Source organism: Mustela nivalis, assembly GCF_964662115.1.
Source record: "Mustela nivalis genome assembly, chromosome: 3".
In the NCBI taxonomy this organism is placed as follows: Eukaryota; Metazoa; Chordata; class Mammalia; order Carnivora; family Mustelidae; genus Mustela; species Mustela nivalis.
In genome coordinates, this window is record NC_139022.1 from 4,691,654 (window position 1) to 4,708,428 (window position 16,775).

Consider the following 16,775-nt stretch of genomic DNA (forward strand, 5'->3'; position numbering starts at 1 on the left):
TAAGGAGGGTACAAGTGGTACCACTTGTACCCTCCTTAATAAAAAAGGGTATAAGTGGTGATGAGCATTGGGTGTTATATGCAAATACTACATGAAACATTGAACACTACATGAAAAACTAACGATGTACTGTGTGGTAGCTAACTGAACAAAAATAAGACTGACTTCCTTCCCTCCTTTCTTCTTTCCCTCCATCCTTATTCTTCAAGCCTGAACAGGAGCTCACTCAATGCAAATAGCCTTTTCCCCATCAGTATTTGTTGAAAACAATCACAGGCAATTACTGAACATCGTGGCTGCCCAAGGTGGTAGGTATCAGTTGAGTAAACAACAGACTAACAAATCAGCTTAAAAGGAAAAGCTGCAAGAATGTCTATGTCCATAGAGGGCTTTGGAAAGCTCTGGCACATTCCTGGGCATCTCGAGGGCCACAAATATATGTATACTCAAGAATCATTTGAGGACGCCCTAAACTCACACTATGGGCTAAACTTGAGGACATTAAAACATGATTGTAAACTGCCTGACTAAGTTGTATATGCATGTACCAACAAGAACTGGGAGGCTTACTGGTTAAAAGCATCTAAAGAAACCACTGTAAAACCATTAGCTAACCAACCAGAGACTTCAGAGGTTCAACACAGTATAAAATGCAGACTTCACAGAAGTAGTTCAGAAAAGTCACTGAACACACAAATAGAAACAAAAACAAACACCAACAACTACAAAGTGGGAAGGGAGTTGGACAATTTGAACTAAATTCCCACATGCTATTACTTAATATTCCAATATCAACAAAGAATTATGTGACATGCAAAGAATCATGGTCCATTACAGGAAAGGAAGCTGTCCAACAGAATCTGTCCCTGAAAATGTCCAGATATTGTTTCACTAAACAAAGTCTTTAGGTCAGCTATTTTAAATATGCTCAGAAAATTAAAGGAAACTATTTCTCATCAAGTAAAGAAATGTTTGAGAACAATGTCTTACCAAATAGAGAGAATATCAATAAGAAGATATATTTCTAAGACTACATAGAAATTCTACATTTGAAAAGTGTAACTGGAATGAAAATTCACTGGAGGGGTTCAACTTCTGATTTGAGCAGACAGAAGAAAAAAAAAAACTCAGCAAACTTGAATACAAGTCTCATGAAATTACCCAGTCTGAGGAGCAGAAAGAAAAAAGAATGAAGAAAATGAACAGAGCCTTAAATCCCTGTGGGGCAACACACACACAGGGAGATTTAAAGGGAAAGGGGCAAAGAGAATATTCATATGAGTGCTCCTACCAAGAGTGACAGCTGATGTCCCTTCAGAACTATAGGAGCCAGAAGTTAGTAGGTAATGTTTTAAAGTGCTTAGGGGAAAAGAAAACAAAAACAAGAACAAAAACTATCAACCAATAAATTACAGGCCTATGTCAAAAAACCAAGAACAAAAACTATCTGGCAAAAGCATCCCTAAAAATGAAGGAAAAATTAATACATTCCCCTTCAAATAAATACTGATGATTTTGTTGCTATTACAACTGTCCTGAAAGAAATGCTAAATAGGCATTTCAGACATGGATGAAAAACACTGACAATAACTTGAAATTGTATGAAAAAATAAAGAACAGTAGTAAGTATAGTTACGCAGGTAAATGTAAATGCCAGTATTGCAGCATTTTTTTAGTTTTTAACTCTTTGGGTTTTTTCCCCATATGATCTTAAAACACAAATGCATGAACAATAATTACAAAACTACAAAGTTAATGGACTGAAGTTAGTGTATAAAGACAAATTTTGACAATACCAACATAAAGCTGCACTTTGTGTGGGAACACAGAGCTGTAAAGAAACAGTTCTTTTATTTAAACTAAAACGGTATAATTTTAAACTTGAATATTACAAAGTTAAGATATTAATTGTGATAACCACTAAGGGTATCCACTAAGAAAAAACCAGATAGATGATAGATAAATAGAAAGAAAGAGCCAATGTTATATGTATATATAATACATACAAAGTTATAGTAAATATATATACTTAATGCATGAAACACCAGAAAAAAATCAATTAAACAGAAAAAAGATAGAAATGGAGAGAATAAGGAACAAAGAAGATACAACATATTAAAAAAAAGACCAAAATAGCAGAAGTAAGTCCTTTCTTGTAAGTATTACTACATGAAGTGAAAACTAACAGATCAAAGAGAGAAAAAGATGTACAATAGTAGTTGGAGAGTTCAGTGCCCTGCTTTCCATAATGAACAGAAAGACAGACAGGAGGTCAGTAAGGAAACAGCAATATATGCCAGGTAGACCCAGCTGACTCAACAGAACTCTCCACCCACCGCTTCAGAGACACACAAACAGAATGTTCTCTGACACAGACCATGGGTTCGGCCAGGAAATGAATCTCAGTAAATGTAAAGAGATGGAAATCATACAGGGTATCTTTTCCAACCACAGATAAGTGACACTAGAAATCACTAATAGAAGGAAAACTAGAAAATCCACAAATCTGCCAAAAGGAAACAATGCACTCTTGAAGAAGAATTGTAAGGAAAATTAGAAAATATTTTGAAATAGTTGGAAACGAAACCACAACACACCAAGGCTAATAAGATGCAGTGAAACCACTGCTCAGAGGAAAATTCATAGTTATAAATTATAGGCCTATGTCAAAAAAGATGAGCACAAATCAATAATCTAACTTCACACCTTAAGAAACTAGAAAAGGAAGAGTAAGTGGAACCCAAATTTGGAAGAAGGAAATAAAGTCTATAGATGAGATGAATGAAACAGAATAAAAAGGCAAAAGAAAGAATGAAGAACATTTGAAAAGATCAACAAAATTGACAAACCACTAGCTAGACAACTAAGAAATTTAGAGGACTCAAATTATTACAACAAAAACAAATGTGGGGACACCAGTACAGACCTTACAGAAATACAAACCATGGTCAGATAACACCATCAACAAGTGAATGCCAACAAATTCTAGATGAAATACCTGAACTCATAGGAACACACAGACTACCAAAACAGACCCCAGGAGAAATAGAAAACCTGAACAGACCTACAACAAGTAAAGATAATAAATCAGTAATCAAAACAAAATAAGAGGCATCCAGACTGCAAATAATGAAGTAAAACTATCTGTGCAATATAGGGGACACTTTTTTGTATAAAAAAAAAAATCCTTAAGAATCCACAGATAATTAATAGCTGAATACACCAGCTCAGCAGGGTTGTAGGACACAACAGCAATATTCAAAATTAATTCTATTTCTGTATATTAGTGATGAACCTTCAAAAACTAACATTTAAAAAATAATTCCACTTAAGGAAACATCAAAAAGAATAACATACTTACCAAAAAATTCAACAAGTCTTCTACACTAAAAACTATACACTGCCTGCCTTGAAGGGGACATGTCCAGACTCAGGGTGCAGCCACCTCATGTGGGCACAGGGCAGTCCCAGGACACACACAGGCCCCTCAGCAGACCTACACTGCCCACTGGACCACAGGCCCACTGTGTCCACCCTCGATGTCCCACAGCCCAGACAGTCAAGTCAGGGGCTCATTTTTCCAGGCTATCTGCAGTGGGGTGTGGCCATCAGAGATGTTTTAGGCCACTGAGTTTGTGATAATTTGTTGCACAGCAATAGAAAATGACCCAAAAAATACTCCCTGTAAGTTCTTCCCACCTGAAATGTAATGGCTGGAGCTGTGGAAGCCATCTCATAACCAGGAGGCAATAAGCATAATGAAGGTCCTTATTTTGTGCTCAGGGTGGCAGAGAACTAGAAGCAGACAGAGCCTATGTCCCTGTGGTGTCCCTGTGGGAGGTTGTTAGAAACGGTCCCTGATGAGTAAAGCCTCCCTATGTCCACACCCTCAGCAGTGGGGTCTACTTCCTCCTGACCTGGAAACCAGGGTGTGTGAAGCAGAACGTGGTGGTGGTCATGCTCTGAGCACAGACCCCAACAAGCCCGGTAGCACCTGCTGTTCCCTGAGGGAAACAGAGCCACCATGAAGACACCATGGAGACACACCTGGGGCAGAGACACCAGGAGCAGAGAAAGGGGTCCCAGACATAGGAGTAAGCCCAGCCAACATCATACAGAGACAGAGGTTTGCCATCCGGCTAGACCCACGCACTGAAGCCCTGTTGGGACATCAGACACATGGACGAGGCCAGGCTGGGTACTCCTGCCCCAGCCCACATTTCATGGAGCAAAAAGGAGTGGTCTCACTGAGCCCTGCCTGAACCCCTGACCACACAGCCAACTGTCTCGACAGTTTCGGGGTGTTTGTCAGCTGGCGCTAGATAACTGCCTTTTGTGGGCCTGACAAACACCTTCCTCCCAAACACCTCCTCCAGGCCTGTTCCTGGGATGTCAACTGACCTGTGACGTCCAGGCGAAAGGACACCTTCTGGCCCCCGGCCTCGCAGCTGTACTCCCCGGCGTCCGCCTTCCCCGCCTGCTGCACCACCAGCCGCCTGCTGCAGCCCTTGGCCTCCACGTGCACGTTGGAGCTCGCACTCAGCTTCTTCCCATCCTTGTACCACGTCACCTCCGTCTGGGCCTGGGCCACCTCACAGCTCAGGGTGGCACTGGCCCCTGCCTTGCAGAGCACCTCACTGCATGCTGGCTGCTCCTTGGCAAACACTGCAGAGGGCTCTGAAGACAGAAAGGGATGCATGGTCAGAAGCCCCACTGAGGGAAGGTTCCCAAGTCCTGGAGCCAGGCGAACTTGGGAATCCTTCACAGTCAGATGCTGCTGGTAGAGCCCTCCTCAGGCACAAGGGGACCTGATGCCCTGACCCCTCTAGGGCATGGGGGGGAGCAGCCTCTGAGAACCAGGATGGACAGCCAGGCCACTGCCTAGCGACAGATAGAGGGAGGCCTGGGAGAGTGACCGAGACTCAGCATCTGCCAAGTGGCCCCAGAAGCTTCTAGCAGGAGCCAGACCCATAGGCATCCAGACCCCGAGTCTTGTCTGCCTCACTTCCTCATCTTCAAAAGGACAAAAAGGCTACAAGTTTCCTTCTTATTTTTTATTTTCCATGCGCAAATCTTTTTTCCATCTAAATGTTAGTTCTTTGGGAGGTTCCTCTTTCCAACCCTAAGAGCAACGGCACCTCCCAGGCATTCTTGGAAGAAAGGAAGGGCTGGACACAGTGCTTGATGAAGCCAGACCTGCTCCCCACCCACCATGCCTCAGAGGCTGCGGCTCACCGGAGACACGCAACTGGAAGTCCACGGAGTCCTCGCCCACACGGCACGAGTAGGTACCCTCATCCTGCCTGGTGACCGAGGTTGCCACCAGCCGGTGCCGTGAACCCATGTCCTCCTGCAAGAAGCGCTGGCTGGAGCGCTTGAGCTCCACTCCATCCTTGTACCAGTGCACACTCACATGGGCCTCCGAGGTCTCGCATTCGAAGTGGGCTGGGCCTCCAGCCACAGCATCCACACAGCCACCAGCAGTGTCCTTGTGCAGAAAGGGAGTGAGCCCTGGAAGGGCGGCCAGGCAGGTCAGTGGGGCCAGCAGAGCCCTGGCCACACAGACACCTATGCTAGATAGCAGACAGAGACGCCGGGGGACTGCAGGCCTCCCCCAGACCAGGGTCCCCTTCGTAGTGCCACCTGCCCTTAGGAAGCCCCGCCCCCTGCTGACCAGAGCCTCCCCTCTCCCATCCTTCCCAAGGTCAGCTGAGCATGCCCCACTCCCCACTGCCCTACAGAGATGGAAAATGGTGACTCCCACCACCCATACCCCCTAGAGTCTGCCCAGAGCAGGGGAACCTAACGTGGGGACATGGCCATGGTGGAAATGGACCACCACACAGCAGGCGTCACCTTGCACCAGGAGCTGGTAGGCGATGCGGCCCCCACGGCTGACACACTCGTAGAGGCCAGCATCATCTCGCACCACATCCCGCACCAGCAGTGCCCGCTGTCCGGCCATGGCCTGCACCTCATACTTGGGGCCTGGTGGCAACACGTGGCCATCCTTCAGCCATGTCACCGCTGCAGCCTGGTCTGACAGCTCAGCCAGCAGCTGTGCCTCCTCATGCAGCTGGGCCAGCACTTCCCTCACAGTTGTGACTGGACGCCTAGTGGTCATCCCTGGGGCCGCTTGGGGCCACAAACAGGTGGACAGAAGGCGCATGGACAGAGTAGTGGAGAGAACAGGGGAGGGGACAGAAGGAAGAATGACAGGGAAATGGATGGACAGAGGGGGAATGGACAGAGGAGGAGGGGATGCAGGAGGGACATTGGGGTGTGGGCAGAGGAGACGGATGGTAGAGGGAACAGAGAGAGAATGAAGGGGAAGGAAGAGAGAAGAGTGAACAGACGTGGACAAAGGGAATGGACAGGAAGGGACGGGGGGGGAAGGATGGGGAGGGGACAGAGCAGGGAGAGACAGGTATGAGGGAACAGGGAGAAGCAGAGTGACAGAATCAGCAGAGGGGAAGGGGAGGGAGGGAGGGAAGCAGGCAGATAGAAGAGTGAGGCTCTGAGCCCAGTCCTCCATGCACAACCCACACAACCCATGGGAGAGGCCACTGCCAGCCCTGGGCAAGCTGCCTCCCACCACCCTCTCCTGCCCAACCCTGCCGCATCCAGGAGATCACCCAGGAGCTCACCTGCCCCAGGACAAGCAGCAGCTCCAGGAACCCCCACCCCACTGCTAGGGCAGAGGCCTGGGGGTCCCAGCTGGGGGTTCTCCTACCTCGGACCTCCATGCGGATGCTGCTTTCAATGCCATTGGCCACGAACTTGAGCTCAGCACCGTGCATGCTGGCGGACACTGAGTGGATGGTGAGGGCATGCCGTGTGCCATCCTGACGGATCATGTACATGCTGCTGGCCTTCAGGGCCTGCCCGTCCAGGAACCACTCTCCCGCCAAGGCCAAAGTGAGGTCCACGGAGAAGGTCACCTCACCACCCTCCACAGCCTCCACTGCCTTCAGGGGCGTCCTCACAGCAAGCTGGGGGGCTGCAGGGTGAGGGCTTCAGTAAGTGGTCAGCCTCTGCCCTCTCCGCCCCTCCTCTGCCTGAGCCCAGCCCAAGTGCTGCCTCCCCCAGCAAGCCCATGGGGCAGGCAACTGGAGCGCATCCACACTTACTCAAGTGCACAGTCCCTGGGAACTCGAGGTAGGGGCTGTGGCCAAAGCTGTTCAGAGCGGACACCCGGAACTGGAAGTCCCCCTCTTCAGACACGCTGGCCACAGTCAGCTCCTGCGCACCCACCCACTCAGCCTCGTGGCACCGGCTCCAGGTGTGGGCACCAAGCCGCTTCTTCTCCACCAGATAACCATCGATGGGGACAGGGCGGTCCCCGTGGGGTGGTGGGGACCAGCCAAGGGTCACGGAGCACTCTGTCCTGGATTTCACCATGGGGGCCTCAGGCGCATGCAGCGGAGGCTTCCTAGGGGCTGGGCAGAAAACCACCCAAGGCGTCACTCACTGGGAGTTCCCTCCCCAAGCCCTCAATCCAAGATGAGCCCTGCCCTCCAGGGAGCATGCCTTCACTGTCTGGACTGCCCAAGGCCCTAGGGGACTGCAGGGACAAGGATGCTGTGGACCCATGACCAGGGGGTCTAGGGATAAACCCCATCTGTGATTCCAGGTCTCGGGCTTGACAGTGACCAAAGCAGGGCACAGTAACCATTCTGAGGGCGCTGAGACCCGTGTGCAGGGGCGCATTCCTACCCCAACAAAAGGCTGACCCAGTGGAGACGGGTGGGAGGAGGGACCTACTCCCCAATCTACAAATTTGATGGCAAAGGCCACAGGAAGAAGACATGCTCGCTCACGATGTCCCACAGCTGTTCTCGCCCATTTGTGTGCTTCTAGAACAATCTGCACCTTCTACTTTGGTTTGCAGAGTGGCGGTCACCAGAACTCCCACTCTGCAGTCACCTGGGGTGACCACAGTGAAGGAGGGCAGCAAACAAACCAGGTCCAAGGAAAGGGTCCAAGGAAACTAGAGCTATGACCCGTTGGTCCAGCCCCCAAAACCCCTCCTACCCCCCACAGCAGACCAGAGTGTACAGCGTGGCCCAGTGGACAAAAGAAGGGGGAAAGGGCCTGTCCATTCAAGGGGCACGCCCTGGCCCTTACCGGACACAAAGAACTGTGTCGTTGTCCGGCAATCCCCAGCCATGAAGGTCACCTCGCCCATGTCCTCCAGGCTGCACTTGGAGATGGTCAGCGTGTGGCACGTGCCTTCTGTGGTGATGGCCACGCGACCCCCGGCCACCACCTCCTCCTGGTTCCTCAACCAGTGGATGGAGTCCTCGGGCTGGGCCAGCTCCACACAGAACATGGCCGTGTCCCCCACTCGCACCGCGGTCTTCCTCGGGAGCTTCCGGATGAGGTTGCCTGTGGTGGACAGGGCCCGGGGACTGGTCGGTGTTTGGATGGGGGGGCGTCCTCTGCCCACCACTCCTCCTCCAAGCCCACCTTCCGCCCCGCCCGCCCCTTCTCGCCCGCCCCTTCACCTCCGAGCCCCGCTTCCGACTGTGTACTGCCCCCTGTCCCGCCTCTGCTCGCCCCGCCACTCCGCCCCCAGCCGCCCCCAGCCTGCCCGCTGCCCCGCCCCCTGCCCGCCCCTCCTCCGAGCCTAGGGTCGGTCCCTGCACTGCCCCAGCACGACCCCAGCAGCGCACCTGCCCCGCACCTCCTCCCGGCTCCTAACCGGCCCGCTGCCCCACTCCTCCTCCCCGCCCCGTCCCTTCCCACCTTCCCCCTCCATTCCCCGTGACCCCCGCCACCTTGCACCGCGAGCTCCGCCACCGTGCGGCTGCCCTCCGCCGTCTCGCAGATGTAGACGGCGTCGTCGTCGGCCGAGACGTTGCGCACCGTCAGCCGGCGCTCAGTGCCCTCCTCCTCGATGCCGTACTTGGCGCTGGCCCACAGCCGCGTCTCCTCCTTGTACCACGCGGCCTCCGTGGCCGGCAGCTCCACCTCGCACTGGAACGTGGCCGACTCTTTCTCCCGCACCTCCAGGTCCTGCAGCCGCTTTCTGAAGGGCACCGCGGGCTCTGCGGGGACAGGGCCCGTGAGCGGGGCAGGGGCGGCGGGTCTGGGCCGGAGAGAGTAGCGGGGAGAAGGTGGAGGAGGAGGGGTTGGGGGGCGGAGAGTGCGGTCAGGGCAGGGAGAGAGGCTGTGGTGCGAGAAGGAAGCAGGGTAGGTCAAGGGCTCCGTTAGTCGGGTATGGGGCTGGCATGGGGGCAGAGGACCAGGACAGGAGTTGGGTGGGAAGGCAGGGGAGCAGCAGGGATGAGTCCAGGAAGGTAGGGAGATGTAAGGGGGCAGGGGTAAAGAGCCCCCTCCCCTTAGACAGAAGATGTTTGTAAACGAGGCACCTAAAGCCACAAAAAGTATCCCAGAGATGCTGCTCCCAGGCCTCAAAATCCGGTGGGATCCCGCTCCCACGAGCAGCGAGGCGGTAGGACCAGGGCCGGCTGCCGCTCAACCCCCTGAGCGCCGGCCGTGGGCCAAGCCCTGCTGCCCTGAGCACTTTCCCCTGTGCAGCTTCTGCAGGGACCTCCGAGGAACCGTGTCATTTCCTTTCTCCCCCAGTCTGCCTGGGAGACCCCCTAAGCATCCTGTGAGGGAGTGGAATGCCCGCCTCCCACCCCCACCCCACCTCACCTCCCACCATCTCCCAGGAGGAGGGGGCGCTGAGGACAAAGCGCTTTGTTCCTCACTCATGTGACTTTCACAGACACAGTAGGACAGGCGGAGGGTCATCTGCTTCCCCCTCTTTCTGTGGCTCTGGGAACGCGGGGGCTGCCCAGGACTCTACCTCTGGATTCCACGACTGATTCCAGTGCAGGTGTAAAGGACAGGGGGAGGGAAGGTCGCTTCTTGGGCAGCGACCACATGCTGGGGCCGTGCGCCCAGCACCCTGAGCTCACCTCGGACGACGACCAGCACGGAGCTGTAAGTCTGGCCCACCAGGTTGGAGGCCGTGCAGGTGTAGAGGCCCCGGTCCGACTGTTTACAGAAGAGGATCTTGAGCACGAAGTTCTCCTGGGCGTCCTCGTACACCACGTGTCGCCGGCCCTCGACCACCAGCTGCCCATCCTTCTTCCACACGGTCTCTGGCTTTGGCTCCCCCGTCACGTAGCAGCTGAGGCGCGCGTGCTTGCCTTCAGTCACGGTGCATGTGCGCGTGCCGGAACCCGGTGGCGAGGCCGGGGCGCTGTCCGCGCGTATCGCCTCGCGCCGCCGCTTCAGGTGCGCCAGAAGCGCAGCAGTGGAGGCCCCGGGAGGGCCCGCCGCGTCCGCATCCGCCTCCACGGTGAGCGCCGCGTCGGCACTGGCAGCGCCCAGCGGGTTCTCGGCGCGCACCGTGTAGGTGCCGCCGTCCCGGGCCCGCGTTGCCTGGATGCACAGCGCGCTCGCCTCGCCGCTGGCCTCCACGCGCACTCTGGGGGCGTCAGGCGAGCCCAAGCGCCGCCCGTCTTTGGCCCAGCTCACGGCCATAGGCGGCGAGCCGCGCACGCGACAGCGGAACGTGGCCTCGGCGCCCTCGCGCACGCGGATGGACGTGGGCCGCAGGAGAAAGTGGGGCACCTGCTCTGCGCAGGCGGCCTCAGCGTCCACCTGCAGGCCCACAGCCGCGAAGGCCTCACCGATGGCGTTGCGTGCGCGGCACACGTACTGCCCGCTGTCGCCCAGTGCCAGGTCTAAGATAGTGAGACGGTACAGGTCGCCATCCTGGGCCAGGCGGAAACGAGCACCCGCCTCTACGGGCTGCTGGTCCTTCTCCCAGCTCACCTGCGGCGTGGGGTTGCCCACGATCTGGCAGCTCAGCGTGGCGTCCTTGCCCACCGACACCATGAAGGCCTTGGGCCGGGTCAGGAATCGGGGTGCCCCACTGAATGAGTGATCCATGGTGGGGTGGGGGCGGCAGGAGGGACCTAGGAGCGGGTTGGGGGAAGGTCATAGTGGGGATAAGACCCTGTACTGATCGAGTCCCGGACCTGCACCACACCACTCCCCCACCCACGCGCCTCCGCCTCATCTCCCCTGCCCCCACAGCTAGGACTGTCCGAGGCACGGTGATACAGAAATTCAGATTTGCGGCTCCTTTCTCGGCATTTGAAGTCTGGTGCCACACCTCCCTCACAACAGGCTTTTCTATCTCTTCCTGTCCCCCCAGCTCTAACCCCATCCCCAACTCCAGGTCCAGTTGAGTACCTGTCCCAAACACACCAACACCCTGGCTCGCCTTCCTCTCTGTTCACCAGCATCTCCCTACCTGGGGCCATGCTGTCCTCTCCACACAGACCTGCCTGTGTGTGTGTGTGTGTGTGTGTGTGTGTGTGTGTGTGTTCCCTACCCCCCAACTCCAGCTGCCTTCAAGGGACCAGTCCCCGTCTCCCACACACTGTTGCCTCTTGGATTCCGAGACTCCAATCTTCCTAAATGTCTTACCCACTGAGGAGGCGGCTCTCTGAACCTGGACGGGGCCTGGGCAGGGAGGCCTTCCCTGGGTGCCTGCTGCTGGCCTGTGCCTCTGACTGTGGTGCCCTGGAGGTCACAGATCCTCCATCCCAGGAGACTGCCCTCTGAGCCCTCTGCCCCATGTGCCCCTTTTTGTCCCCTGCCCCTTCCTCCTCCGCAAGATTCATCCTCCCAAGACACACTTGTGGTTCTGGGTGCCGCAGCCGGGCTTGCCCCAGGCAGCACCCATGATGAAAGTCCAGTGTACTGGGCCGTCAGCACCCCTCCAGGGGTTCCCAGGTCCCCTCAACCCTGATGAGCAGGGAGATCGGAAATCTGGCTGCCAGTTGGACCCCTTACAAGCTGCCCCCCACCCCGAGCCACCCACACCCCCTTGCTGTGTGCACCTGCTCCTCCCCCAGGGACAGCACATGGTCAGCTGTGAGGCCAGGGAGGACAGGCAGAGTCCCCTGTGAGGAACCACAGACGTCCAGGCTGAGATTAGCCAGGTTGACTGGCAGGGCCTGGTCACTCTACAGACTTTGTGTCCCTACTGGCTGGGGATCTTTGGGGACAGGGTTGGCACCCCCATAACAAAGGCTACCAGGGACTGGCTGGCCATCGGCACAGGTGGGTAAGGTGAAGCTGGGCCTAGCCTACCCTGCCCCACTTCTGTAAGAACAGCAGGCCCTCTGGCTCAGGGCTGGGCCCAAGCACCTCAACTCCCTCCCCACCCCAGGGCTGGGCTTCCAGCATGGGCTGCTCCTGGGGGACAAGTGGGGTGATGTTCTGGACCCTTGGGCTCCTGTCCTGTGATTCAGGGCCTAATCCCCCTTAATCCCCCTTGAGGAGGTGAGCCTGCACTAGTCTGCTGACTCACTGTGCAGTCAGCACCTCTGTCCCTTGCCCTCCCCCCGCCCCGCTACCCCGCTGGCCAAGCTCTGGGACTGGGAGGACATGGGCCAGCGGCCACCCGAGCCCCGCCTCCATGGACGCCCTCCTGGGCCTTAATGTCTCTCTGGGGAAGGGTTACTCTGACACCGGGTATCCAGAGGCCCTGAGCTCTGAGCTCCCTAGGCTCCCCTCCTGATTCCTGGTTGGCCTGCAGTTCCCTCCAAGACAGGACACTCACTGCACCCTAACCCCCACCACTCCAGGTGCAGCTCTGGGAGCTAGGTGCTCTGAGCTCATGAACCGGCAGGGGCTGAGGGCCACCTCCACAGCTGGTGGCCTCTGGGGGACCAGGAGAACAGGGAAGGGACAAGGACTTCCCTTCACTACACGTGCTTGGGGAAAGCAGCCCAGGCCTTTGGCAGCTGACAGGCTGACCTCTGGCCTGGGAAGGATGGGCAGAGACCCCAAGATCTTCTCAGGCCCCAGGAATGGTGCTGATGTCTGGTCAAAGGCCTGTGTTCCCCACCTCAGTGCAGCAGACCCATGAGACCCTGGGGGCTCCCACAGGCTCAACCACTCCCAGACAGGCATCCCCACTGCTCCATAGGGCCGCAGTGCCCAAAATGCTGGCTCACGGACTCCAGAGCCACACTCCTTCAGGCCGAGTTGAGGGACTCCTGCTGGGTTGGGACATGCAGAGGGGAGTGGGAGGCTTAGGAAGGGACACCTGGCTAGGACTTCAGCCTCAGCTCCCCAGGGAAGCCCCTTCCTCCCTCAGAGTGGACTCCTTGCTCCTTGGAGGCCCAACTTGTCACTGGCAGCAGCCTCCCTCCACATGGACACTATGACCTCCCCACCCCCACCATGACCACGAGAGGGTCATGCCTCTGGACCCTCGGAGTCCTGAGGGCTGACGTGAGCCCTGCCTACAGCCTCCATCCTTGGTTTTCAAGAACTTGGCCAGTCTTGGGTCCTCCTCATGGGCCCAAGTGGGAATTGGCTGGCAGCCTGACTACAGAACCTTGGTCCCCTGGAGCCCCTGCTGCCCCTCTCCCCCACCTCATCCCCCCACCCCCCGGAACCCCTGCCACCCCCCCTCCCCCACCCCCACCCTTCCAGTAAAGACTTCCAGCGACAGCTCCTGGAGTCTGGACCCCTGGGCTGGCAGCCTCCCGAACTCCAGGGGAAATTCTTTCCTGGAGTCAGGTGTCAGTGCCCCTCTGGCTGTCCCCTCTGCTGAGCCAACAGGCCCAAAATAGCCCCAGCTGTCAGCAACCATCCATCTCCGCAGAGCTGGGGGAAGGGCTGGCCAGACCCCTAGGCCTCCTTTGGAGCAGGGGGCCACAAAGGAGGAGGTGGATGCACGCCACAGCCCCCTGGTCTCCCACCCCCAGTGCTCTCTCCCCGCAAGAGGGGCTCAGCTCAGGCCACCGCGGGGTCAGGGCCCATATTCCAAAGTCCCAACCCTTGGAGTTACACAACCTGGCTAGACACCCCTCCCCAGGCCCCTCTCAACCCCAGTGCCCTGACCTTCAACTGAATAGCCCTGGGGGAGAGGGGCTAGGCCTGGAATGGCTCCCACCCTGCCTGATCAGCCTCCTCACCTGTCTCTACGGGAGGCTGGGAGCAGCACCCAGGCGTAGGGCACAGAAGATGGAACAGGGGCTGCTGGGTCTCACCTCCCTCCACGGGCCCAGGACTGACACGGCTCCCACCCAGCAGCCCACTCTCTGGCCGGTCCTCAGACTGGACGGGGACGAAAGGACAGGCAGACGCTGTCAGCTGGAGAAGGCTGGGCCCGCCCCCACCACCAGCCAGCCCAGCCCAGCTCCAAAATAGCCCGGGTGTCACTGCCTGCGATCTGGTTTCACCCCCACCCCCAGCCCCGGGAGGCAAAGGGCAGAGGCTCTGGGTGGCCAGGTGTGGGGGTGCAGGGGCAGCGATGACGTGGGTGGGGCAGGGACCCCACCTGGTGGTGACCCCTCCTCAGACTAGTATCCTGGAAGGATACTAGGCAGGAAGGAGCCCAGGAGACCCAGGACCACCCAGGGGGCACCCAAGACCACCTCAAAGGGACCTGGGGCCACCCAGAAAGGGACCTAGAATCAGCCAGAGGGACAGGGGGACCCAAAACTACCCAGCGGAGACCCAGACTGTCCAGAAGGGAGAGGGGGACTGGGGGCCAACTAGAAAGTGACACAGAACCAGCCAGAGGGGAGAGGGGGACCGAGGAACAATGGTCATCTGGAAGTCCTGAGCCTCTGGAAGGGGGTAAAGGCAGGCAGCCAGAAGCCAGCACAGGCCCCAGCACCAGCCCCAATCTGTCCCCACCACACACATGCCAAAGGCAGATTCTTTATCCCTGGTCCTTCGAGCAGCACCTGGCCTGGTGTCCATGGCACCTTTAAATGGGAGTGGGGATCCCTGAGAAACCAGGCAGGGACCTTCCTGGCCATGGACCAGGGGTGGGCAGGCAAGACAGTGGCCAGTGCTAAACGTGCCCCCAGGAAGGCTGTCCCCAACTCCATCCCCATGGCCCTGCTGCAGGGACAAGCATGGACAAAATGCCAGGCCCATCTGGAGGACAAGTGGCCTCTGTCTGGTGGGGCCTAACCAGGACCCAGAGAGTTTCCTGGGAAGGAGCTGACCCCCACCCCCAGTGGCCCAGGTCTGAGACCCACCCTCACGGACCCCATCTGAGGGTGGGTACCAGGACAAGACACCAAGCCAGGCCCCTGCACCCACTTGATGCAAGGACCTCTCTAGCTGGTGTGTCTACCTGCTGACCCCCACCACAGCATGTGTGAAAGCCAGGAGTCCAGAGCTCCCAGGGAGGGGGAATGAGGGCAGGGAGAACGAGGACCCACCAGCCAGCAACGAGGGACTGCTTGGCATGCTCAGCCTCACCCCTGCCCCTGAGCCGGCACCCCTGTATGCGGTGGGGACTACGGCTCTAAGCACAGACCAGATGCCCTGAGGTACCCAAGTCTCGGCTCAGACACCATAACAAAACCACAGACCAGGAGGCTCAAATAGACATTTATTTCTCAGGGTTCCAGAAGGTGCATTAAGGAAAGAAGATGCTTGTAGGCCCCAGGACACTGGGATGTCCCTTCCCAGTGCAGACACAGCCCCACACTCAATATGGACCCATGGGCCAGAGGGCCAGCCCTATGGGTCCCTCCGTCCGCCTCTATGGACACTGATGGGTCCATGGTAACCGGGGGTTAATCGCAAGTACAGTGATCCCTTAACCGGCATTCATGTGACTCACTGGCCTCCAACTGGCCTCCTGCCCCCGGTCCTGTAACCCCCCCAAGCTCACCCTCCTCCTCTGTCCTCCCTCTGTCCTGTGACCCTCCATAGCTCACCTTCCTCCTCCTCTGTCCTCCTCCCTGTCCTTTGACTCTCCATAGCTCACCCTCCTCCTCTGTCCTCCCCCACCCTCGCAGGGTCTTGTGACCCTCCATAGGTCACCCTCCTCTGCCCCGCAGCCCACAAGATGCTGTCAGCCCCTCTCTCCCTGGGCACGGAGTGGTCTGTCTGGGAGCCCCAAACTCAGAGGACACCCCCCCCCCACTTGAGCCACTCTCCTCTAGCTGTGACACCCCACCCCCGCCCCCAGGAACAGGGCAGAGGCTGCAAACTCTGAGGCCTGGGAACCTTTCCTGCAGAGGGGAGTGCTTGTGACCTCTAGTGCTCTAGTGTCGGAGGGGAGTGCTTCTTAAGTGGAGGTGGGGGGAACCAGTGCCCCTGCTCTCTGACTGTCCCAGAGGGAAGCCACAGGCACGCTCCTGGGGGAAGGCCAGCATGCTCAGTCTCCCTTCCAGGTCTTCCCTCCAAAGACCTCGTGGATGGCCCCCAGGGACAGTGTCTGCAGTTGGCAGTAGAGGGACCGTGGCTCAGGGTGGCCATGGTTTGCTTGTTTCCACAACTGATGGTGTCTCACCTTTCTCCTGAATGCAAGACCAATGGCTGTGAGACCACAGCCTGCACAGATCCGGGAACAAAACGGGAATGTTAGTGGGGAGAAAGGTGAATTCCACATAAGGTCTGGAGTTTGGGTTTGAAAGAACATAGGAGGGGTTAAAACTACTTGTTGTGGTGGTGGTGGGGGTGCTCAGGAAGGGGGTGGGGGTGGACACAAAGGGGAAAGGTTGGAAGAAGCTGGCCCAGTGGGAGGCCTGCAAGTTGTGGGAGCAGGAGGGTTCACACTCATGCCCTTGCCATTGATGAGAAGCATTAGAAAGAACCTCTGTGCCCATCGATGCCACACAGGCAGAGAAATGATGGCATCCTGGGGCAGATCAGGCTATACAGCCTCATTCTTAAAATGAGGGGGAATTGTATCCACAAACAACTCTTAAAAAGACGATGTCAGTCAGTGAAGTAAGGGATCAAGTGGAAACCACACTGTG

The 16,775-nt window shown here is 56.5% G+C and overlaps 1 protein-coding gene across 24 annotated transcripts in view; it reads right to left on the reverse strand.

The window, feature by feature from the left end:
• Positions 1-14,463, reverse strand: part of OBSCN (obscurin, cytoskeletal calmodulin and titin-interacting RhoGEF) — a 142,710-nt gene extending 128,247 nt beyond the window's left edge. For 12 of the 24 annotated variants that reach the window (XM_082723986.1, XM_082723981.1, XM_082724002.1 and 9 more), the window contains exons 1-9: positions 13,962-14,143; positions 9,930-10,937; positions 8,781-9,050; positions 8,128-8,388; positions 7,131-7,439; positions 6,734-7,000; positions 5,857-6,135; positions 5,236-5,511; positions 4,402-4,677 (exon numbers count right to left, since the gene is read on the reverse strand). In XM_082723986.1, the coding sequence (XP_082580112.1) occupies positions 4,402-4,677; positions 5,236-5,511; positions 5,857-6,135; positions 6,734-7,000; positions 7,131-7,439; positions 8,128-8,388; positions 8,781-9,050; positions 9,930-10,911 (2,920 nt within the window). In that variant the 5' untranslated portion in view covers positions 10,912-10,937; positions 13,962-14,143. Of the gene's footprint in view, positions 1-4,401; positions 4,678-5,235; positions 5,512-5,856; positions 6,136-6,733; positions 7,001-7,130; positions 7,440-8,127; positions 8,389-8,780; positions 9,051-9,929; positions 10,938-13,961 lie in introns of all 24 variants that reach the window. The other 12 variants (XM_082724001.1, XM_082723990.1, XM_082723979.1 and 9 more) reach the window with 6 other exon arrangements.
• Between the last annotated feature and the right edge of the window lie 2,312 nt (positions 14,464-16,775).